This window comes from Acipenser ruthenus, chromosome 25, assembly GCF_902713425.1.
Source record: "Acipenser ruthenus chromosome 25, fAciRut3.2 maternal haplotype, whole genome shotgun sequence".
NCBI lineage: Eukaryota > Metazoa > Chordata > Actinopteri > Acipenseriformes > Acipenseridae > Acipenser > Acipenser ruthenus.
In genome coordinates, this window is record NC_081213.1 from 17,277,251 (window position 1) to 17,300,657 (window position 23,407).

Consider the following 23,407-nt stretch of genomic DNA (forward strand, 5'->3'; position numbering starts at 1 on the left):
TATGGGGGTGCACCTGTACCTTCTATAGGGGCATTGTGTAATATGTTAAACCAAAGGAGCCATTGCATTTTCACAGAAATTGTTAAGCTCATGTGCATTTGTGTGATTTTATACATTTCACAAAAAGTAAATATGATTAATTTTATTCTCATTCTTAGGCTTTCCGAGAAGGTTCTAGGAAATCAATGCGAATGAAGGTATGTAGAGACACCAGGAGAGGAGGGGAGTAGATGTTGTAGCCCTCAAAGGCAACTGTAATAAGGGGGTGACACAGAATGCAACAAAACCCTCAAGTGTGAAATCTGACTAAACTAGACAATCAGTTTCGAAACAAACAGTGAGACACTAAGAAGCTGCTTTCACATTTGATTCAGTGTTTCAGATTGTAGATTACAAAGAAATGGGGACTGTGATATTGGATATTAAACAAGTCTGTGTAGTTTAAATAAAGTTATCTGGGTAGATGTGTTCCTTACAATGTTGGCTGCTAAGTCTGGGATAGATTAATCTTTAAGTCAGAAGTAAACATTTATGTCATGTCTTAAATGAGTTTGTCTTGGTTTGAATATATATTTGTGCTTAATGGATTTTTTAACCCTACTAATTTTCATGATTAGAATTCAACGACAGAGGCTAACACCCTGGATGAGAACACGACAGAGGGCTGGGAGAACCGGATCCGGCTCTGGACAGATCAGTATGAAGAAGCTTTCTCTAACCAGTACAGCGCGGACATTCAGAACTTACTGGAGCTGCAGCGCATCACCAACAAGGACTCTGTGGGGAAAAACGCAACAATGGACACCATCAGCAAAACTGAGTTAGCCTGTAACAACACAGTCATCGGCTCTCAGATGCAGGTAAGCTGGAAGTTTGACAAAACAGCTCCGCTTTTAAAATGCTCCAGCCACAGAACATTTTTGTGAATTTTGTTTGGTAATAGTGGGCCCCATAAGTCAGACTAACCTATTGGAGCAGGACCTACTGTTTCCTCTTCACTTGGTATTTAAATTGTTATAGCAGGAAAGTAGGAAGTTCCCTTTGTAGCTTCATATAGCTAAACTGAGATGCAGCATAGTGCCAGCTAAATGATAATTGCGTCGGAGCAAAGACACAAATACTAGAAGAATCTTAAATTCAGCGATTCAAATGTTGTGGCTAGAAGTCTTTTATCAATGTCTTCAGTCACTTTTTGTTATCATTAAGGCTCATTGCACTTAATAACTTTTGGAGTAAGTAAAGATGTTGAACAAACAGACAGTTCATCTTCTGGGTTCTGAGAGCTTCATCTTTTTCATAATTACAGTCAGCACCGCTTTATCGGGAGAAGGAAAAATATCCTGAATAAGCGGCTGTCCCAATTAAACGAGAGGCAGTTGAGACAACCTTAGTCACACTTCTTTGTTTCTTAATGAAAAGAAAAATAATGAAACCACATCACAGTATGATTTAATGTTAAATTTTGGGATCAGTGGAATGGTTTCTTTGTTTGCCCACAGCTCCAGCTTGGGAGGGTAACGCGAGTGCAGAAACACAGGAAGATACTTCGAGCCGCGCGGGATCTGGTGCCGAATACCCTGATCATAGAGTACCGAGGGAAGGTCATGCTGAAGCAGCAGTTTGAAGTCAATGGGCAGTTCTTTAAAAAGTAAGACATCCAAAGCTATGTGTGTGTGAAGCAGAGTGGGACGGGGGGGGGGGGGGGGCATTGTCTGTACTAGTATAGGCTCCACCTTGCTCCTAGCGGGCAAGAATAGCCCTGTTTTTTGGGGTTTTTTTACAGGCTTTTAATTGGCTAAATTATAATTATCCAATGGTGGCTTTTGGCATTAAGTAATATGCATTTTTTTGTGTGTTTTTATTTTTTTAGACCATACCCATTTGTACTTTTTTACTCCAAGTTTAATGAGGTTGAGATGTGTGTGGATGCACGGACATTTGGGAATGATGCACGGTTCATCAGAAGGTCCTGCACACCCAATGCTGAGGTAGGAACAGAACAGTCTGAGGATTTCTTCATTAAATAATCCAACCTAATTAATGATATGGCTGTTGGAGGCATTGGAGCTGAGATTCTGGGTTTCAAAAATCTCCATTCCAAAAGTGGCTTCTGAATTTGCTCAGCGTACATCAAATATTGCCGCTGCTATTAATTATTTTCCTAAAGTTTCTTATTTCTCTGTCAAGGTTCGGCACGTGATTGCTGATGGGATGATCCACTTGTGTATCTATGGCAACACTCGCATCACAAAGGATACCGAAGTAACCATTGGCTTTGACTACGAATTCAACAACTGGTGAGTAATTTAGTAAAAAATAAATAACTACTAAAAACGGACCAATATAAAAGGATAATCCAAGATATAAATGTGACTAGGTTTATTTATTTCTTTATTTATTTGTCAGGAAAACTATTCTATTCTCATTTTAAACAGTTACCAATGATTTCATTTAATTTTGCTTCGCTCTCCAAATGAAGAACAATGAAAGCTTTGAATGCACAAAATCTGGTAACCGGAACCTAGCAAATGATTAATGCTTTCCTTGGTTCCTATTAAGGTTAATCACCAAAGGTAGGGCAACTGTAGGGAAATCGTGGAAATGTTCAGTGTTTGCTCTTAACCCAGTGACTTCTTATAGTGTGAATCAAGATGTGATTTGTTAAGCAGGTCGGTTTCCTTAAATATGCAATGTGGATATTACTGTTTAATCCATCAGGGCCTTGCCTGCTAACATTTCTTTTGGTCATGCATAAAATGTTCTACACAGAAACCACAAGTATGAATCCATTAGCACCGAAGACATTTGTTGGACAAAATTTCCATCACTTGTCATTTTAAATTTTGCCTATAAATAAGCTTCCAAAAGTGGAAGTTTAAAGGAAAAATGTCATACTTCAATATCAAGGATTATATTACATCATATGTTTGTGATCTTACATTTTAATTAAAATAAGTTCATACAAAAAGGTACAGAATTTCTCAGAAGGTTTTGGGAGAGTTGCTGTTAAAAAAAAAAAAAAGACTTTGTTATGCCTTTTGCAGATAAATCTTAGTTTAGTGACCAAAATGTTAGATATTACCCCCTCCCTCCTGCACACCTTTTATGCCTGTCTTTTTTAAAAACATTTGTTCTAATTTTAGCTCCCATTCAAACTGTGTCCTTCCTGTCTCGCTCTCTTTTTCTGACAGCAATTACAAAGTGGACTGCGCTTGTCATAAAGGGAACCAGAACTGCCCGGTGCAGAAGCACAACCTGAGCCCTATGGAGCCACTGCCACCTCCTCCTCCCCCTCCCACACCCCCACAGGTGGGAGCAATGACCAGACGCAGTAAAGCCAGGCGGAAAGAGCTGGAGGTGGGCAACCAGGACAACGCGTCCGATGAGAACAGCAACCAGCAGTCTGAGGACCTGAATGATTCCAAAGAGTTCCAGGGACTTGGAGCTGCGGGCAGTGACGCAGAGGTATGCTTCATTCAATTCATTCACCTCCTGGCATGCTGATCGGTCATTTAAACCGTAAAGCTCAAGTCCCATAGACATAGCCATTTTCTTGCTTTTTATAGAACCTCATGGTTATCAACTCCCCATGTCCTGAACAGCTGTCTTTAGACAAAACTCCTGCTAAAGGCAACTGCACTGTACATGTTCTCAATTGTATTCCATTTGTATGTAGAGATTGTAAATTTTCATTTTATATGTATCAGGCTCTACATCCTTGATGGTTGTTTTAAAAGACAAATGTTTTGGCTAATGCCTTCATCAGTTAACATATGAAAACATTATCCAAAACATGAGCGAATACAGTAAATCACTTTTTTTCCTTTACTAATTTTAGGAGGGAGATGATAGGTTGAAGCTAGAAGATAATGAAGAAATTGAAAATGACGAGAATGCAATCCTAAATAAACAGGTGAAACTACAAATCGTTAACAATACTGTAATTACTGTTAGGATGAGTCCTAACTCCTCCTGTTCTCAGTTGGAAGTTTTGAGACCAGGCATTATGTAACCCTTTGCGGTCCATTTATTAAGTGCGCGTCAGGCACGCCAGGTCTAATTAATTTTCACACGCGCAGTTAATTTTATACGCGCTGTTTAAAAGTGTTTTTTTTCACAGTCAAACGGGTTTAAATGGCCCTGCATATCAACAAAGCACTCAGTAGGCATCTCCAGCACCGCCCCACCCTTTTGTTTGCTATAGCGTTCACCTATGTAAGAAATAAATAATAATAATAATAATAGTCGTACATACCGATCGATCATCTCCGGATCACTCGTTTTATCACCAAACTCCTCAATAATGCGATCAAAGTCATTATTTTATTATTATAACATCTGAAAAAAGCTCTGCAAATGTCCATGATAGTCTCTGTGCGCTGACGCACTCAGCCAGCTTGTTTACTATGAACGCCCCATTATCTGATACCTGATACCATGTATGACTATTCATGAGATACGCTTTTTTTTTTTTTTTTTTTTTTTTCCCCCCCGACTTGTCTCTGCTCCTGTCGCTCCCACTCGGCAATTGAATGGTTTTCTCGGCTTTTTCCGGAGAAAAAACGACTAAACACCTGTTTATTGCGTTGCTATAATGATGTCGGACCCAGTCCGACAAAGGACCTGTGAGGAATAATTGCAATGTCGGACCCAGTCCGACAATGGACCGCAAAGGGTTAAAGTCTTTGACCAGTGCATGCTAATGCTGATTAGTGTTGAATCCTGTGGGAATATGTAAATAGTTCCCATTTACTAGATTTCATATTGCAGGCAGTAATCTTGGGTTGTCCTCATGTGTCAGCAGGAGATTAAGTTAGTCAGAACCATAAAGCATTAGCATACACTGTCGCTTTGGATAAAAGCGTCTGCTAAATGACTAAATTATTATAAAGTGAGAACGAGACTGATTTGAGTAAACTGCCAACTTAAAACTTCCTATGTAAAAGCAAGCAACCTCAACATTTAAATCCTCAAGTTTATGAAAATAAATAAGCAGTAATGTTTTTCAATAGCATAGTACTTGCTTTTCATGCAAGGTAGAGCTGGGTGTATGTCAGAGGTGTTGCAATTGCATAGATCCAGGCTTAATCTGACCAGTACACATGTCTTTTTTTGTAGGATTTTTCCCACCTTTTCAGACATTTTAAATAATGAGTTGTATTTTTGTTTAGTCACGGGATGATCGGAAAGCTGAAGCCATCATGCATGTGTTTGAGAACTTGGAAAAAAGGAAAAGGAGGAATATCCAGATCCAGGAGAGGAGCTGTAGCACTTCAGGGGCAGCTTCCAGTCCAGCAACACCCACGGCACAGGAGCCTAAACTAGATACCACCGAGACCGAGGATTCCAATCTTGCCTCAGCAGTGACGCAGACTCCTCAAAACACCGGGGTCGGGGTCAGCACCCGCCGATCCGCTCAGAGCACAGTGAGTACCCAGTTCTTTATATCCTATTATACTTTTCATTTTGCATTGAAATATACATTTTGCCCCTAATTCCTGTCATCCCAGAGAAGATTATTTAAGGTCCTCAAATGTTTTCTTCAAGTCCCTAATGGCTGTTCCTGTGTTGCCACCCCCCATCCCAGGAGTTGCCAGTGGTGGAGAAGCCACCTGCTAAGCCTGCTCCTGCCAGGTCTTCCAAGCCACGGCCAAAGAGCCGCCTCTCCCGATACCGCTCCAGCTCCTCACAGCGAGCACGGCGACAGCGGCAGGCAATGGCTCAGCAGGCAGCAGAGCAGGGGCAGGTAGCCATGGAGGAGGGGATACCAGGGGTCTGTGGTGCTGAGCAAGGGAGCACAGAAGGGGGACTGGCCAGTGGACTTCCCCTTGATGTAGATGGAGCAGCTGGGACTGCTGCTGGATCCCTGGGTAACCGAGCAAACCTCCGATACCCCAAGACTAAAACGGTAAAAGACGAGCTTGTGCACGCTGCCTTCTAAAACTGTTATACTGTGTCTGTCTTGTGTGCATGCTAGCTAAACTACTTCTATGCATTTCTTTTTTATTTGTATTATTTATTGAACCAGGAGTATACCCATTTTTAATGGAGAATAACATGTGCTTTTCAGTACCTGGTGACGGAGTGGTTGAACGATAAGGTTGCTGAGAAGCCCGAATCCCCGATCGACTGGCCACTACGAATAACCACGGACCCCACAGTGCTGGCCACTACCCTGAACATGCTTCCCGGTCTCAGCCACTCACCTCTCATCTGCACAGCCCCCAAACACTACATCCGATTCGGCTCCCCCTTCACACCCGAGAGACGCAGACGCCCTGTCATCCTCGATGGAACCTACGGCTCCTGTAAAAAGGTGAGGCCTCACAAAATATTTGTGAAATTTCAAGAATTCCACTGAACATGGAGGTGCTTGTCAGAGCAGGCCTCTATGTAGTTTGTATTTTCATACAAGTTTGACTGTACGTTGTATAAAGACATACATGTAGTGTAGTAAAGGATGGTAGCTGCATCACACAGTGGCTTATAAAAAAAATGAACTGAATAAAAGGTGGAAAAACATTGAGAGGTTGTTAGGCCTTCTGTATCTTCATGTATTAACAAATCTAACCACCCACATATACACATTTTCTTTTTATCAAATTATTCTTGTTACCTATCGGTTACTTTTTTACATTTTTGGAATTATTTTCTTTTCATTCAACCCTTACGTAAGCTTGTGCCACATTTATATAAAATGCATACAGTGAAGGTTTCATCAGATGCGGGATTTACACAGGAGACAAATGCATTTTGCTGTCTTCATGAGCGATTCCTGGTGACCACAATTCTTTCTGTAGCGTTGGATGAAGCAAGCGTTGGACGAAGGCATGTCAGCCAAAACTGGGGATAGTGGAACGGAGTCTCAGTCATCACACCAAAGTCACAGCTGCAGCAGCACCTCAAACCCCAGCCCCTGTAACACAGGTAACCCTCTCGCCACACCCTCAATTTGATGAAATGCCCCTAATCACCCTAGAGACAAAACTCTCAAACTCCTCCCGTTTTCTCCCTTTGCAGAGTTAACAGCGCCCCTTAAGAAACGGAAATCATATGTGCCGGAGGGAAGCACCTCGGAGCTGCTGCGACCGCTCTCCCCCATCACCCCCCCTCCACCCTCGTCAGATACTATGAGCCCCCTGTTGGCAGCTTCTTGCGCCCTTCTCCTGGGAGGGGAAGAGGACAAGCACAATGGATACATGTACTCTCCCCTTCACTCCCTTGCTGCTAGTCGCTGTAACACCCCGCTGCAGTTTGAGGTGAATACTGGTGGAAAAAATATGTTTAGGAGACAAGTAGTATTTATTTTTCACAGATGAAAAATACAATTAAAATAAATTTGTCCTGCATAGCAGAGTTTAGATATTAGAAGTTGGTTATAAAACAATTGACATCTGTTAAACTTTTATTTTTGGGGTGAATTAGTGTTTGGGTTTAAATCCAAACCCAACTAGTTGTTCTTTATTTCCCAATGTTAGACAAAAATGAACCACTCTGAAGCCATAAACACAAGATTTTATATATTTTTTACAAAACTACAAAATATTTAATTTGTTATAGTCGCTTGTAAAATTTGTTTGTGTCGCTAATATTGATAAATACAATTGTATGTAACTTGGGAATGTCAAACTCAAGGTGAAGCATCACTTAACTTCACTCAAGTAGGAGCCTTGCTCCAGTGGAATAAACCCACTCTGCCTATGGAACGTTGTTCAGTTCTACCCTGGGTTAACTGAACTCAAACAAATAGAACTAGCTTTAATCGGATATTGCAGTAAAATAGATATACGTACCCCAATCCTTTTGTTTGTCATATCTATCATGTTTAAAACTGACTAAGGACATAATTGCTTTTATTATGTTACAGAATTAAACAAGTGACAGAATATTAACTAGAGGAGAGAGAATATGAAAAACAAATAGTTTGTATTATTTTAGCAGTCACAATATATTATAGAAAACAATACCATTTTAAATATTTGCATTTATTTTGTAATAGTTATTTAACAAAAGAATGGTGTTAATATCTATTTAATGCTTTGCTTGGTAGAATTCAGGTATACCCTAAGTTAGACATTCCCTTCAACCAGTTTCAATGCACAAAGAAATATAAGTGGTTTTCTCCAGTGTTTTGTTGAAGGTTGATGTTTTGAAAATCTTTTGCACTAATCCGATTTATTTTTCCTTTCGTATACCATTCTTAGGTACTGAATACCTCAAGCAGCACCAATAGCCACTGGCAAAATCTCATTTCTTTTTATCTTTCTTTTTTATTGTTAAGAAGACTTGTCTTTCTTTACAGGCGGAAGATCTATTCTGTGAAAGATGCAGTATTACTCTCCACAATCAGTCCTGGTTTATTAATGAACTGGATAGTAATTTTGTTTTTTGGGGGGAAAAAAGAATTCTGTGTCTCTACTTTCATTGGGCTTTAGATCTGTTTGAAAGGGTATACAACAGTAGTAGCATCAGGAAGTGCATTTAGAAAATAAAGAACTGCATTAAAGTCTTGCTGAACAGCTTGTAGGGTTTTAAACCTGACGCGTTACTTTACTGAGTTTCTTGCTTTTTGTACGTATTCCCCACAACATCCTTTTCAACACCATTGCGATTTGTTTTGAAATTTTTATTAACATGTCCCTGGTCGTAAATTACTTTTGACCAGTTATTCTTTTAGTTTCACATTGGTTATGCATCGGGTCTTCCTGCCAAAATGTGTTCTGAATCACAACATCTGAGAATGGAATCCAACCTGTCCAGTCAGAAACATTTCATTGGTTCCTGACAACTGTCACAAAGTTCAGCATTTCGATTGCTTCATTTCTTTGTTATCCTGAATATGCATGACAAGCCCTGTGTAATCCCAACACCTGCTTTACAGACCCCTGCCCAGTTAGAGTGAAGATGCAAGTTGTACATGGGGTGTTAGTCCAACCATACGGCTGAACTTTGTGAGAGGAGTAGGGAACCAATGAAACGTTTCTGATTCAACCTCCCGATTTGTTGTGAATTCAAAAGACATTTGGACAGGAAACCCCAATGCATAACTGATGTGATACGGAAAGAACTAGTCAAACCGCATTTATAACAGCAATATGTTAATAAAAATATCAAAGTGTCAATATGAAATATGTTACAGGAATACATACATACATCAAAGCAGAATGTTGGGGAAAGTAATGTGTTGTGTTTTAAACCCAGTAGCCTTCTCAGTAACACTTCAGGGAAATATCTACTTGACATGAAATTTAGTGTAAAATGGCCAACCTTAGACATTAGTACATTTCAACACATCCTGCTTAATTTTGCTTTTTTTTTCTTCTTTTTTCCACCATTTTTTGATTTTGTTTTAGCATCATACTTTTTCTTGTAGTTGCTCTCTTCAAAATATTTAACTTCTATTCTGAGTTAACACACCATATCATTTAAACGACTTATTTTGCAGTTCAAGTCAACTGAATCTCATATGCCCCCTCTCAATCTGTTGTGTGGGAAGTGATTTCTTTAAAATGTATTTTACTGTAATGTGAAATTACCAGAGCTACACTAGTTGTTGTGTTTCACTCCCACATTTCTGCTGATTTTTATCACTTCAAAAATATACAGTTAAGTTGATAACATAAGTTGTTTATTAAAACAAATTGAGCCTGTCAAATCTTATTTAGAAAACTATATATATATATATATATATATATATATATATATATATAAAAGACAATCTTCTATAATATAATTGATCATAATGTGTGTATGTAGTCAGTTATATTAAAGATTACCCATTTCTTGAAGATAAAACTTATGCAACCAAGTCTGTGACACAATTTCTTTCACATGTGCCCACTTGATCTGTGTGTGTAATTTTTTTCGTATTTAACTTTTTAAAATTCTCTTTTTAATATGCTTCCCACAGCAGATTGCAGTGAGGTCTTATTTCTGATCACTGACTCATACCATTGTTAATGTGCTGTTGCTTTAGAGACTGATTGGGGGAAAAAAAAAAAATAGCGGCCTTTAGTTTGGCATTGTTAATTTTATTTTTTAAATATTCGCCTAACATTATGCCACAGCTTTTTACTATTTGGATTGTAAATTATTTGGGGTATGATCTGTTTCCAACCTTTTTTGTTAATTTGCAATTACAGTACTGCATATATTGTAATTACTTTATTGGAAAGTATTCAAAGCAGGTTGTGATGGATGAACCACAAGGCTGAATTTGGTGTTTACTAATAGTAATGATGCAGTTTGCTGCTATATATGGGGAATACCCTTAAAGGGATGCTCCCTCCTCACTTTTTCAGTTTGAAGTAAAAACAGAATATACATATCTGTTCCATCTTTCCCCCCTCAACCCATTTGTGTTAATCATGCACTACATTCATTTACATTGAGCGGTTTCTAACCAAGTCTTTTTTTCATTTCATACTTTTAAAAGCTGTGGCAATTCTCTATGCTTTTTTTTATTTTATTTTGCTACCTGACTTTAATTAGAAAAATAACAAGATGCTTTTCCCTTCTCTAGAACATATCCTCCCCTGAGAGTTCCCCTGCGCATAGGCCCGAGTCCCTGTCACCAGAGGTAGTTATCACAGTCTCTCGCTTAGAATAGCAGGATAAAACATGGAGATAGGTCTGGGAGGGGGACATTCTGGAATTGTTGTGCAACCTTTAGTGCATGGGATTCATTATCACTATGATTGAGATAATGGGTGAATTGTGCATGATAAATTCACGTACCCTTGCAACAAACAAGTGATGTGGGGGAGTGGACCAGTTCAAGCCTGTAAGTTACAGGGGGCAGAGGAAAATCAATAGAAAATGTTGTGTGTTTCATACACATTATGTTAAGTGTTCTATTAAATGAGTAGAGAACAGCAGCGTGTAAAACTGTCAAGGAATAGTACATATAGGTAAATCCTATTCATCTGCAGGAAAACTGAAAAGGTTACATTAAGATCATTAGATCTTAAATAGATCTACATAGTTTCCTTTTACTTACCCATACATGGACTTAACAGCAGTCCATAGGCTGAGTGGGTTTATACCACTGGGAGCAACTGTTTACTTCAAACTGGTTAACTGGTCTTGTACAATGGCAAATTTGTAGGGACAGCCTGCCTCCAGGTCTGTACTGGTTTTAGACCCACAAATGTGAACTCCTATTGGAGAAGAGGCCTTAATCTGCTGCCATCCACACACCAGTGATGGCCCCTGGGTTCTTTAAAACCCAGCCTTGATCAAGAAACAGTACTAATAAATAAGGTGATCTGAAGATGCATAAAAAAAAAAAACACTGGTGTGAATACTCTGACTACTGTTTTGTTTCTCTGCTGTTCTCCCTCATTCTCAGATCTATTTAATCTGTTTGCACTGGTAGCTTGGTAATTCTATAGTCACCTACAAAGCGCCACACTCCCAGTCCACAGTACATAAGACCACAGCAACGTTTGGTCTGTTCTTCAAACACCAGTTCTGGTTCATGTAAATTCAGTTTTCATGAACTGTTTTTTAGACCAGTGTCGTCTTGCTTTTAATGTTCACCACCCTTGCTTCTTAAAAGCATTACATGTCAACAAATGGGGATTAATTCCCAATAAAGGTAAAATCCTGAGACACTTCTGTTTCAATAATGCAGTATGCCATAGGGCAGCACTCTTGAATCATTTTTATGGAAATACCACCAGGTTTATTAAAACAGCAGTGCAAAAATAATCTAAGCGGACAAACAAAAGTATCCCGCCTCCTTTGCTTGTGTTCTAAAGAAGTAAATATGTTTGACCACTTGTATCAAAGCACTGTAGGTGACAAAGAAAATGATTTGATGTAAAGTTGAAAGGATTGCTTGCCTTCTGTTGGGATCTGGGTGGCGATTGTAGGTGATGTCATCAGTTTTCACCTGCATGGACTTGGAAGAGGGGTGGTAAAAAATCATACACCTGGTTATGTGACTGGAAAGAACACAAGTCACAGACTGTGGCAGTTGGCTAAATCTTTCAAATTTTTGGAACCAATTCCTGAAACAATTTGTCTCTAGTTTTTAGTTATTGGACCAGTACTATGGAGGAATTTTGCATACCAGCCTGCCTTATTTATTTATTCTTTTAGCTCTTTCCCTTGTTTTGACAGGCCTTCCAGCATTATGGTTAGGTTTGATAAGTCTGAAGCAGCTAGCTGCACAGAAACACACACTTTTTTAGAAGTGTAAAGAATGTTGCAGCCATCTGGAAATCTTTGTAGACATGTTTAATCACTACTGTAGAAATATTTCACACGCATATATATATATATATATTGGTGTGTGTTGAACAGCAGCAAAAAAAAAACTTAAATGTTTAAAATTACAGCTGTGAGCTGCTGAGGTTCCATCTGTGTTCTGATGGTTATTTGTAGGTTTGTCAAAGTCATCATAGATTGATGTAATGTCAAAAGGCCACAGACAACAAGGAAAAGAGCTTTAATAAATACAAATAGAAAAAGCTGTCGGCCAGCTGCCTCTCTCGTAACATAAACCCAAATCTCTAAATGTTAGGAAAGAGTTTGAAAAATCTGAAGAGTTGTAAACTTTTTCTTTTTCCCTTGTATATTTTGCAGCCTTGTCTCCGAACAGATTTTGACCAACCCCAGACAACTTATCCTGATCTGTCTGTTCCCTCTGGCATGACGAGCCCTGTCCTGTCTGCGACAGGATCTTCTGAGGATTTTGCTTCTGTACAGGCACCGCTTGTTGCTGGGGTGCCATTCAGCAGTACAACTGATGCAGTCTTCAGTGGGAGGAGCCTGGATTGCCAGGCCCAAGCTAAGGAGCAGGCATTCAGGACAGAGTTTAATCTCATCTACGCCTGCTCCCCTTTGAACGCTAACTTGCTAGCATCCGGGAACCTTGCAGAGGGAACGGGGCGAGGGTCTGCTGTTGGCAGCGACGGGAGAACATCCCTGTCAGAAGGGGGGTTCTCCCCCGGAGAAGTCTTTTTTGGTCGACAGAGTCAGGGACTCCTGAACGAGCCTGCCCAGGGTGCAATGTCACCCTATGGAGATAGACAGTATGTTTACTCCGAGAGCGGAACACCACCCCATAACCCACCACAGAAAAAGAAGGCAAGTCTTATGATGCATTTATTTTATTAAAGACACGTTTGGTTTCTGTTGAGTACCTGTCCCAATGTTGTAATGCTTCCTCAGGCAAACCTCTGACTGTAACTTGCTTTATGTCTCTCTTGAAGGACATCATCTTTTACACAGCTATGGTGGTCCATACAGGACCCCAGATTTCAACTAACATTCAGTAACCTTTTTAAGGTATTTCTTAGGTTTGGTACTGGTAACCAGACATTTTGATAAGTACTGCAAGTCCTTGTGCATCATGACAGGGTTTTAAGAGCTAAGTGTCCTTTGTTGAGGAGTAGCTGAGCATGAGGGAAGTGCAAGATTTAAAAAGGCGGCTTGGGGACAAGGCACGTGTGTCAAGAGCAGCTTTGGAATCCAGTTTGACTGTATTACCAGTGCAGAGCGATGCATTCTGGTACCAGACTGTAAATTCAGGACTCGCGTTAACAGATTGAGGGAGGCAATACAAACTGACTGCTGTGTGGCTTTTAAAGTGGGGCTTGCCAGCAGCACATGCATTAAAAAGGAGACTGAGTGAGTATATTTTGCAAAAACTAAATGAGAAAAAAAGCCAGTTTAAAAATAAGTATTGTTGAAAACGAAATGATTTTAAACTAAAATATTCAGCTCATCCTATTAGTGATACACCATAATACAAGCCTTTGCATTTATGTTGTATCTGTTGTTTTTTTAGTAATATTTCTTAGTGTCATCAACTTTTTAGGTGACTTAATCAATTGATAATGAAGACAAATACAACTTGGACTTTATCCCCTTTCACACATAACTAGGTATTATATCAGCACACTCAGAATGATACATCCTTTAATAGTCTTTCAGTGTCAAGTTTTTAAAAAATAGATTTAACTATTGCCCTCGCATCCTTACACTCTAGGCAGTAGTCTGCCTGTCATGTGACTGCTTCACATTACTGTCAGTCCCGCCCCTTTTCAAAGGAACACCGTCCACCTACACTCCTAAAGATAAAGATGAATGAATGAAAAAACTGCTGAACGGCGATTCTGTGACAGAAAACGAATTACAAAACATACTACAAAAGAAAGAAAAAAGTATGAACTTGATAAACATTTTCTGTTATTTATCTGTTATTTTTATTTACTTATGCTGTATCAGCTATATTTAAACAAAATACTGTAAAGCCATAAATATGTGACCAAAATATTTGGCTAATCACACTCATAAAACCTATTTAGCTCCAGAAATGTTGTCGACCTGCTGCACTGGTAGTAGTATATTACTTCATTAGATGTACAGCACTAAGATATTCGTGCCAAAAATGTTTCCTTTTTTTCAATACGTGCAAAGCACATATAAAAGGTTTGCAAATATTTATGGCTTTACAGTATATATAAAGTCATATTTACTATCCAGCCTTGCCTGTCATTATTTTGACTGACTCCTATTTATGCGGCTTCGGGCATTATAGCCCCGTGTCAGTAACAGTAGTCTTCCCTTAGGTCAATAATTTTCCACTATGGCCCTCCTCTCCAGTCCATATTCTCTCTCTCTCTCTCTCTCTCTCTCTCTCTCTCTCTCTCTCTCTCTCTCTCTCTCTCTCTCTCTCTCTCTCTCTCTCTCTCTCTCTCTCTCTCTCTCTCTCTCTCTCTCTCTCTCTCTCTGATTTTTGAACAAAAGTTCTGCATTACTGCCTTTTAGTGGATAAAGGTCACCTTTTAAGTACAAAACTGATTGCGAAGTAAATTGACATTTGACTATAAAAAAAGTGGAAAAATAGATCTGTGTAAAAATCTCATACATCATTGTAGTAAATGGATCTTCTGTAAAGTATGAATCCCGATCCAGAGTTAAATTTGACTTGTTAATGTAGGATACCAATAATGATTTGCCACCCTTGCAGGGTCATTTTTTATAGGCACAGGGCCAGCCTACATACTTTTAGTCTGTTGACAGGGAAACCAGGTGCTTCAGGCTGAGAAACCAGTAAATTAGGCATGCCATTTAAAAATATTATTAGAATTATTTGTTTTTATAAAGGTAGCCATAAAGCATAACCCGCAAAAATGTCTTAATTCTGAAGTGCTCAGTTGGGGAAATTCTACTGTCATTCTTCAATTCTCATAAATTAGGTTGGTAATTATATGTTTGCTCAGTGCTATTGTGAGCTATCAGCATTCATGTGTGCTGAAAATAAAGTATGCTGATCTGCCATATTTATAATTGTCAACAAGACATGAGCATTTGCTACCAATTAGAATTCCATTTATTATCCCCTGACAATGAATATAGTGGGGGCGCCTGTCAATCCGTACATGACACCTGTATTTTTATGTCGAGAACCAGTTGTGTTGAAACCTGGCAATAATGTTCAAGTCAGAATCTGACTTGAATGTTATAGTACATACTGTGGATGAAGGCCATTGTGGTGGTCTGATTTTAGCACTGATGGATCTTATTTTTGGAGTTTACAGCATGGTGCTGACATACTGATTTTATTTCCAGACAAGAAATTCTGTAATGCGGTTATCATTGGAATTTCTCCAGTTTGTCTGTAAAACAGGGAGTTCCCTCTTCCTGTTAATATGGGACTTGAGGAATAGATTGATATGCAAACAGCTCTGTGAAGTCGACAGAGGCACATGGGCATTCCTCAGGAAATACCTGGGCGCGTCTTGTTAGTTTAAAAAGACCTGTGTGTGTGTGGCATAAAAGCATAGGATTAAAACAAACCTTTTAGAGAACATATGTTCTGTATTTTGTGGATTAAGGACTTTTCTTTTTATTCACATCTGTAGCAAGTCTGCACATCTGTTTAGTTTAAAGTTAGACATCCAGACCTCATTCTGAGGCTACTTAGAAGGAATAATAGACAGAAATTAAATAAGTCCCCCCTCTTTTAAAACTCTTGAAACGGAACATTGCATTTTTGTTCACAGCATTTCCGATTTTTCCATATTGTTTGTGCCTAGCAAAGGGGTCGAAATTGCTCACAAGTAGAGTATAATTAAGAATTGAAAACTGTCTCCTATAGTCTCTCCTCATTTGTCCGTCAAAGGCAAATGTGTACAAAACACAAATTGGCCCTCGGATGGGATCTGGTGCAGTGTACGATCAAACCTTCACCCTGTTCTAAGAACCTAGATTAACACAGTGCTCCACCACTTTCTGTTTTCAGGTCTCTCTGTTGGAATACAGAAAGCGGAAGCAAGGAACGAAGGAGAGCTTCCCAGGCGAGCCAGGTAAATCGGTGGGCACGCCAACCAGGTCCAGCAGCAGCTGCAGCAGCAATGCAGAGTCCCCTCATGTCACACGCACCACGCTGCGGCACCCCACCTCCCCACAGAGTGGCTTCTCCTCCCCGGTTCACCACTCCATCCCTCAGATAGAGGAGGTCAGCCCCCCAGAGCCCTGCACCAGCCGACACTTTGGAGCCTCAGCAGCTGGCTCCCACAGCAAACCTCAGGACACCATCAGCAGCCGCTGGTGAGAAAGCACACCTAACCTTGCAAATTAGGATTTTCATTTCATCTGCTTTAAACATTGTAGTGTGTTATCAGAAGTGAAATCTGTTCGAGAAGAACTCTCACAATCCACATTTGAAGTTCTCATTACATTACATTGTCATTTGAATTCTATGCTGAAATTTATAAAACTGCAAAAATAATCCTATATTAGATATTAAAACCATAAAATACCAAGCGTTTCAGACGACTGTAAATGGCACACCTTTTGGTCTTGGGGTTTATGAAGTCTCTGAAACCTCTTGCTTTTTTATTATTCTCTTACAACAGACTCCAAGCCATCTTTTCAGACAATTTTAATATACAGTAAGGTATTTTACTTGCATGTGTAAAATCGTTTAACATTAGTGTTACATACCCTAATACCCATATGGTTAGACTGTTTTATTTTTTTATTTAAATTGTAATTTAGAAAATACAAAATGCAGGAATTCTGTAAATAGATCTGTTATGAAAATTAAGTGAACCGGTTTTCCAGTTGCTTTCTAATCCGATTTTCTAGAGTTATGCATGTGAGAACATATTGAATGGTAGCACCAATTTGCCTCTGCAGTATAAAACTATTCAAAGAAATGCAGGGGGGAAGGTGGGGCTACTGAAGTTTCTAAATTCTTTGTTGGTGTGCAGATTTGTCTGAAAGTATGGATGTGTGTGTGTGTGTAATATATATTACTTTACTGAAAATATTTACCTTAACTTCTAAATCTGAGCTGTTTTAGTATTGGTGACTTGTGTGATCAGACAAGGGGGTGTAAGTGCATGCCCTTTACTGAATGATCATCTCTCCCCAGGATGGTGCCCACATCAGTTGAGAGGCTACGAGAGGGTCAGGGGGTGCTGGAGAGAGTCTTGCGGGGGGGCATGAAGATGGAGCGTGTGCTGAAGAGAGTGGAGTCCACTTCAGGAGAGTCCAGGGAGAGAGACTCAGGTACTGTATAGCGTAACGGCTTATGTTTCCACATGGTGGTTTGCGTTTGGCAGTGACATCTCAGTTCAGCAAAAGCCTTATTGTTTTTCTGTCATCCAAATGTGTTGAAAGTAGAAAGTGCTAAACATACCTAGCACTATATTAAACTTGATCTTTCTTGATTATACTCTGTTTTTCAGATTTCACAGAGGGGGGAAGTTTAGACATGCAAGCCATTTCTTGTTCTAGAGGCTCACCTATACACAGCCCCCAAAGATACAGCCACAGTCCCTCCCGATACAATCACCAGGTGAGAGGCTGCTGCCACTATTCCTAATCATCCTCAGCGATTATGACATGTCTGACTCTGTCTGCATTCTACTGAAGCATTAATTTAATCTGAATGGTACATACAGGATATGTAAGTTCTTAAAAGCATCTTTTTCTGAAAATCAATCCCTCTTCCCCCCCTCTTTTTTCTATCTATAGCTGCAGCCAGTTCATTCTGAAGGACACCAACCAGAACCTCAGACTTTCCTACAGGAGAGCATGTCTCCATTTAGAGGCCATGGCAGCACATATAGCTATTCAACACCATCACCTGGACATGGCTACAGGCCCACAACACACACAATGAGCCACGGGGCAACCCAGAGCCAGCTAGATCCCTCACTTCAGCCTGTATCCTACTCCAGCCCTGTCCATTATTCTTCCTCCTCCTCCTCCTCCTCCTCATCTTCCTTGGACTCCTCTATGGTGCCTATTGGCGGGAACATCGGACACTATGGAAGCAGTCAACAGCATTCTGGAAGCAGCATACATTTGTATAGTGGCAGCCATCTAAAGACAAGCCTGCTTTCTAGCCAGTCCGTGGCGATATCTGCTGCCGACTCGCTTACACCGGGCAACCACAAAACTGTAACAACAGACTCAAGCGTGGTTCTTCCAGCCACCAATGCTGCTTCGGTTAATGCCACCTCAGCTTCACAGAGCTCCAGACTGTCACAATCTGACTTACGAACCTTAAGCCCAGTCAGCCCTGGACAAACTGTCCTGCAGTCTGGAACCAGACTATTAGCAGCAGCAGCCAACTCACAGCACTACCAACATCGGGGAACAGCATTGAGCCAGTACCAGCATCCACAGATACAAGGATCCGGAGTACGGACACAATCGGGAACCTATTAGATTAAAATAGACATAACCTGTGGGATGTATGGACCAAACAGTCATTTGGGATTGGATTTCCACCAGGGCCTGTTTTTATATAGACTTTTGCTTCACCAAAGGCATAATAAGTAATGAACAGGCCTTGGTTTTAATTACAGTACGACCAACAACAAAAAAAAGACCGTATAGAATTTCAAATACCCGGCCCTGTTCACCTTTAACTCAGATTGACAGATAATGTACAAATAAGAGAAATAGAAAACAAAATAATGCATGTACCTGTTGTTTAGGTACATAAGAAAAAACAAACAGAAGCAGAAATAATTTGGTTAGACATCTTTTATTTGGTTTAACCAAAACATTAGTCAGTGGTGCAGTAAAAAAAAATATATATATATATATATATATATATATATATATATATATATATAGGTGCATAATGTAAAAAAAGAACTAACAAAAAAAGCAGAAACAAATCTATATTTGTAGCATCAGGTATTAATGCACGGGAATTCAATGGAGCGAGAAGAGTAACTCGTATAGACGATCATTCCAGATGATTGCCAGCTATTTTTTTTTTTTTTTTTCCACACACGAGTTTACTGTAATATTCCGGAGTTAGACTATTTTTTTATTTATCTAATTTTAATTTCAGTTATAACCGTTCTAGACTAGCTATAAAGTACTTGACCCATACGGACATTATAATCCACAGTGCTGCAGTGACCTTTTTATATTTTCCACACATTCACACTGCGAGTTCCTCAATCTCTTTTGTTGTTCATGAGGAATTTGGAAATGTTTTTTTGTTTTTTTAGTGACTGTTACAAACTTTCAGTATAACTGAGTGGGGGAGAGATGGCTTTCTAAAGGTGGTCATGCTCTTTTTGAAACCTGTAAAATTGTAAGTTGTTGGAATTTAAGATCATGGGTTTTTTCTTTTTTTTCTCCTCCATTCTGTACACAGTTAATTGTAAAAGCAGATAGTTCATTTGGGTTAAATCTCCAGTGTCCCTTTAAGATGCTGTCTCATTAACTGATTTAAACAGACCACTAAATAAATAAACAAAATTGTGTATAGAACCTTCACAAAATGTTCCACCTTTGCATCCACCGTACCGGAAAAACATTACAATAAATCCCATTTTATGATCTTGAAGTGCTGGTATTTGATGTTTAACTCTTCCCACCAGTGTAGATGGCATAACAATTAACACTATCACCTTTTCCAGCTCTGCACTTTCACCACAACCCTTTGAATGAAAAATTAAATGTTAAGACTGACCAGAATCTTCTGAAACGCCAAATATCTGCACCTTTTTTTAAATTTTTTTGTATCTGAATGTATATACGCATGTGTGCATAAATCGAGTTTACTGTATATCCCATCAGGGTTTCCTATTTCATTCTGAATGTTCGGAATTCATGAACGTGAAATGCATTTAGACAGACTCAATCTTGCACACTGATTTCTCTGCTTATTGGTGAACCTACCAGCAGCATTTTGAAAGGAGATACTGCATTTAAGTCAATGGTGTTTTTACACAGGGTTGTAACAATTTAGATTTTCCAAAAATAAGATGTCATTTTTGATAATAAAATACTCCTGTTGATAATCAAAACATTCAGAAATGCAAATTTTGGAATTTTGTCTTCAAGTAAAAAAAAATATATATATCTTATTCCAGTGGAGAAAAACACACATACACTCACTTTTGGTTTCAGGTGTTAGTAAATATTAAGAGAGAATATCCGTGGTAAAGTACAAAATGTGTTTCATGACTTTGTGCAAGAAATTACTTCCTGGGTATGTCTTTCCAAAGTTATTACACACAAATATATGAAACATGTAAATGATTGTGCTTTTTGCAAATGGATCTGTGCCATGCTGGTGATGAACTGTTCAGCATTCCCTATTACAAGGTACTTTGTAACTAAATGCTAAACTAATGGGCTATTCTGGAAATGGTATTAAGTGCAGCTCAGCAATGTCTGAGGTAACATGACAAAATAGTAAGTTGCTTTTCTTTTAAAATTGTAGACCTTCCAATGTTTGAAAAGCAGACTGGTTGGTACGTCATCTGTGTTTTTGAGAGCTGGGCCTGCAGCTACTACCGTGTTTTATAGCTTACATCTTTAATTTCTCTTGCTTTTTACAACTTATTTTTAATTTTTATATAGCTTGTCACTTTTCCTTATCGCTTCAGAAACCTAAATGTTTCATTTACCAAAAGTGGTGCAGCGCTTCCCTCTTTCCTTGCTGGTTGATTAGTCAATTTCATGATTGCTCTGTAATGTACCATTGGAATGGTTAAACAGACCTTGTTAGTTACTTTTTTCAATACCACATTTTTGGCTGCTTTGGCTTTTCTTCAGGGTTAGCCCAGGCTTTAATAAATGCTGCTTGTGTTCTGTGTAAGCTTGCATCTGGATCACCAAAGAGCAATGGCTGAAGAGTTGGATTTCATTGCATGCGAGATCTGCTGGGTGCAAACACTTAGTCAAGGATGTTTACATAAATGTGCTTGTATGTGTCCTGTGGATTTTACACCACCCATTATCACAAGGCCTTTTTTTTACTACAACAGTGAAAGAGCACTTCTCACACATTTGAGAACCACTGCTGTGGAGCTGCAGGAGCTGCTGGAATAAGGAAAATCGAATTCCAAACAATCACTAATAATCTGTGGGAAAGAAAAAATGCATGGGTTGTTGCCAGCAATTTGCTGCTTCTTGGAGCCCCACAGCAATCCTGCAATGTTCTCATTATCCAGTTGGTGGACTGGATTACTAATGAATGTGGGTATAATGTCATTACTGTCCAGCTCTGCAGTAGGTAGAGTGGATGGCTTGCAATACACAGTACACAATTCAGCTCTAGTAGTCATAAAAACTTGCAAAGGATGTTGTAAATCGACATATTTTATTGAATAAAATAAACTCCATTTAAACAAAGAAGTAAAAATATTATACAGCATACATATTTTGATCTGTAAATAAATTCCAGCAGGGGACTATACTGGGCTTAATTGCATATAAAACAATGTAGATACAGTTTCCCAAAAAATATTATTTTCCGAAACATTGAGAAATCAATTCCATTGTGTATCCAGGCCCTTTTTAACTTCCATCAGTGCCCAGGGTTTGTCACAGGATGTTCATATTGGTTTACTACAAATGCTTTTGTTCACGGAAAAGCTGCTTGTGACCCTCTGAACAAGCAGAATTATCATTTGGCTCACATTTTATGAACTAAATACACGTATGACATGAGGTTTCTGGTACCACTAATTCCTTTCTGATTTGCAAACAGGCATACATTATTTTGAGAGAATTTTTTATTAAAATAATGATGCATTAAAGAAGATTAAAGCAAATTATTGGGAAACGGCCCATTTTGAAACAGATTGAAACAGTTTATGATTTTTATCTATACAGTCGTTTCAAACCTATTTAAACATTACAAGATATTTTACATATGGGGTTATATTATTGATCTATACTATATATATATATATATATATATATATATATATATATATATATATATATATATATATATATATATACACACACACACACACACTTCAAATGTTAAATAAAATAAACCATCTATCATAGGTCATTACTAACCATTGTCTGTTTAATGAGTAAACTTAAAACAGTTCACTTCCTTGGTTTAAAGGCAGTGTTGTCAGGCCCTTACTATAATAATAATAATAATAATAATAATAATAATAATTTGCAGAGGTTTTTGTAAAAAACTAATATTCATTTAGCTTGCACAGTAAGATTACCAAGTCTCATACAACGGAAGACCTACACACCCTAATTTATAGGGACAGTCCCTAGTTTTCTGTATATATCCTTTTAAAAGTATAGTATTTAGCTGCCCATTACTAACACATTAAAATAGCTCAAATTATACTGTTTGAAACTGAAGCAGGGCTTCTTTCAGGATTATGCTAGTTTCCTTGTGGTTTCAGTCACTTTGTATCTCTTGTATTGCAGTGAAACAGTTTATTCAAATGTTTTTTTTTTTATGGTTCTGCCTTTTTATAATGTCTGACCTTTAACCTCGGCTCCATCTGCTGTAGGCCGATTTCACTCCTGCAGTATGACCTGCAGCACAAATTTTTTATACTATGGCATTGCAATAGAAAATTATGTATAGTGTTTCCAGAATAATGAAAATGTGCCCCTACCCTCAAAATGAATCTGGATTATTGTCCTATTTAAGGGGGGGGGGGGGGGGGTTCTGTTTCACTGTTGAGAAGAGTGACAATGATGGTAGTGCATGTAATCCTCAAGTAAAGATGCCTCGGTTCTGTAGTGTTCTGGAATCTGAACACTGCGTGGATGTTGACTGATGGGTTGAAATCCCACTTCACCCGATCCAGCTATAGGCCCGGCATTCCTTCTCCAGGTTTTCCCGGTAAACGATCCGGTATCCGCAGTCTATTGGGATTCGCATGCATTTCTTAGGCCAAGAGGTGGGCTTCATTGGGCTACGCAGAGAGAAAGGTTGTTACTAGTATTGCAATGCAAAGCCAAATCCAAATATCACCTAAATGAAATTATTCAGCAACGCCACTTAATGTTGCCCGTTTTCTGTTGTTGTCTTAGCAATAAGCTAATCAGGTCAGTCTGGGGTAACTTTGTTCCTTGCTATGTTCAGGATAGTAATGAAAGGTATCCGTGGTAATGCAAGAGAAGGAAGCTTGAG

At 38.9% G+C, this 23,407-nt stretch overlaps 1 protein-coding gene across 4 annotated transcripts in view; it reads left to right on the forward strand.

Moving 5' to 3' along the window:
• The window catches only part of LOC117414030 (histone-lysine N-methyltransferase SETD5-like), a 50,559-nt gene extending 29,074 nt beyond the window's left edge, over nucleotides 1–21,485 (forward strand). For 3 of the 4 annotated variants that reach the window (XM_058999448.1, XM_034023635.3, XM_058999446.1), the window contains 18 exons: nucleotides 159–197; nucleotides 618–860; nucleotides 1,500–1,648; nucleotides 1,871–1,988; nucleotides 2,188–2,297; nucleotides 3,192–3,465; nucleotides 3,839–3,913; nucleotides 5,172–5,426; nucleotides 5,588–5,908; nucleotides 6,071–6,316; nucleotides 6,801–6,927; nucleotides 7,021–7,259; nucleotides 10,523–10,579; nucleotides 12,592–13,095; nucleotides 16,259–16,566; nucleotides 17,396–17,532; nucleotides 17,712–17,821; nucleotides 18,001–21,485. In XM_058999448.1, the coding sequence (XP_058855431.1) occupies nucleotides 159–197; nucleotides 618–860; nucleotides 1,500–1,648; nucleotides 1,871–1,988; nucleotides 2,188–2,297; nucleotides 3,192–3,465; nucleotides 3,839–3,913; nucleotides 5,172–5,426; nucleotides 5,588–5,908; nucleotides 6,071–6,316; nucleotides 6,801–6,927; nucleotides 7,021–7,259; nucleotides 10,523–10,579; nucleotides 12,592–13,095; nucleotides 16,259–16,566; nucleotides 17,396–17,532; nucleotides 17,712–17,821; nucleotides 18,001–18,699 (4,011 nt within the window). In that variant the 3' untranslated portion in view covers nucleotides 18,700–21,485. The remainder of the gene's footprint in view (nucleotides 1–158; nucleotides 198–617; nucleotides 861–1,499; nucleotides 1,649–1,870; nucleotides 1,989–2,187; nucleotides 2,298–3,191; nucleotides 3,466–3,838; nucleotides 3,914–5,171; nucleotides 5,427–5,587; nucleotides 5,909–6,070; nucleotides 6,317–6,800; nucleotides 6,928–7,020; nucleotides 7,260–10,522; nucleotides 10,580–12,591; nucleotides 13,096–16,258; nucleotides 16,567–17,395; nucleotides 17,533–17,711; nucleotides 17,822–18,000) is intronic. The other variant, XM_058999449.1, reaches the window with a different exon arrangement.
• Nucleotides 21,486–23,407: the final 1,922 nt, after the last annotated feature.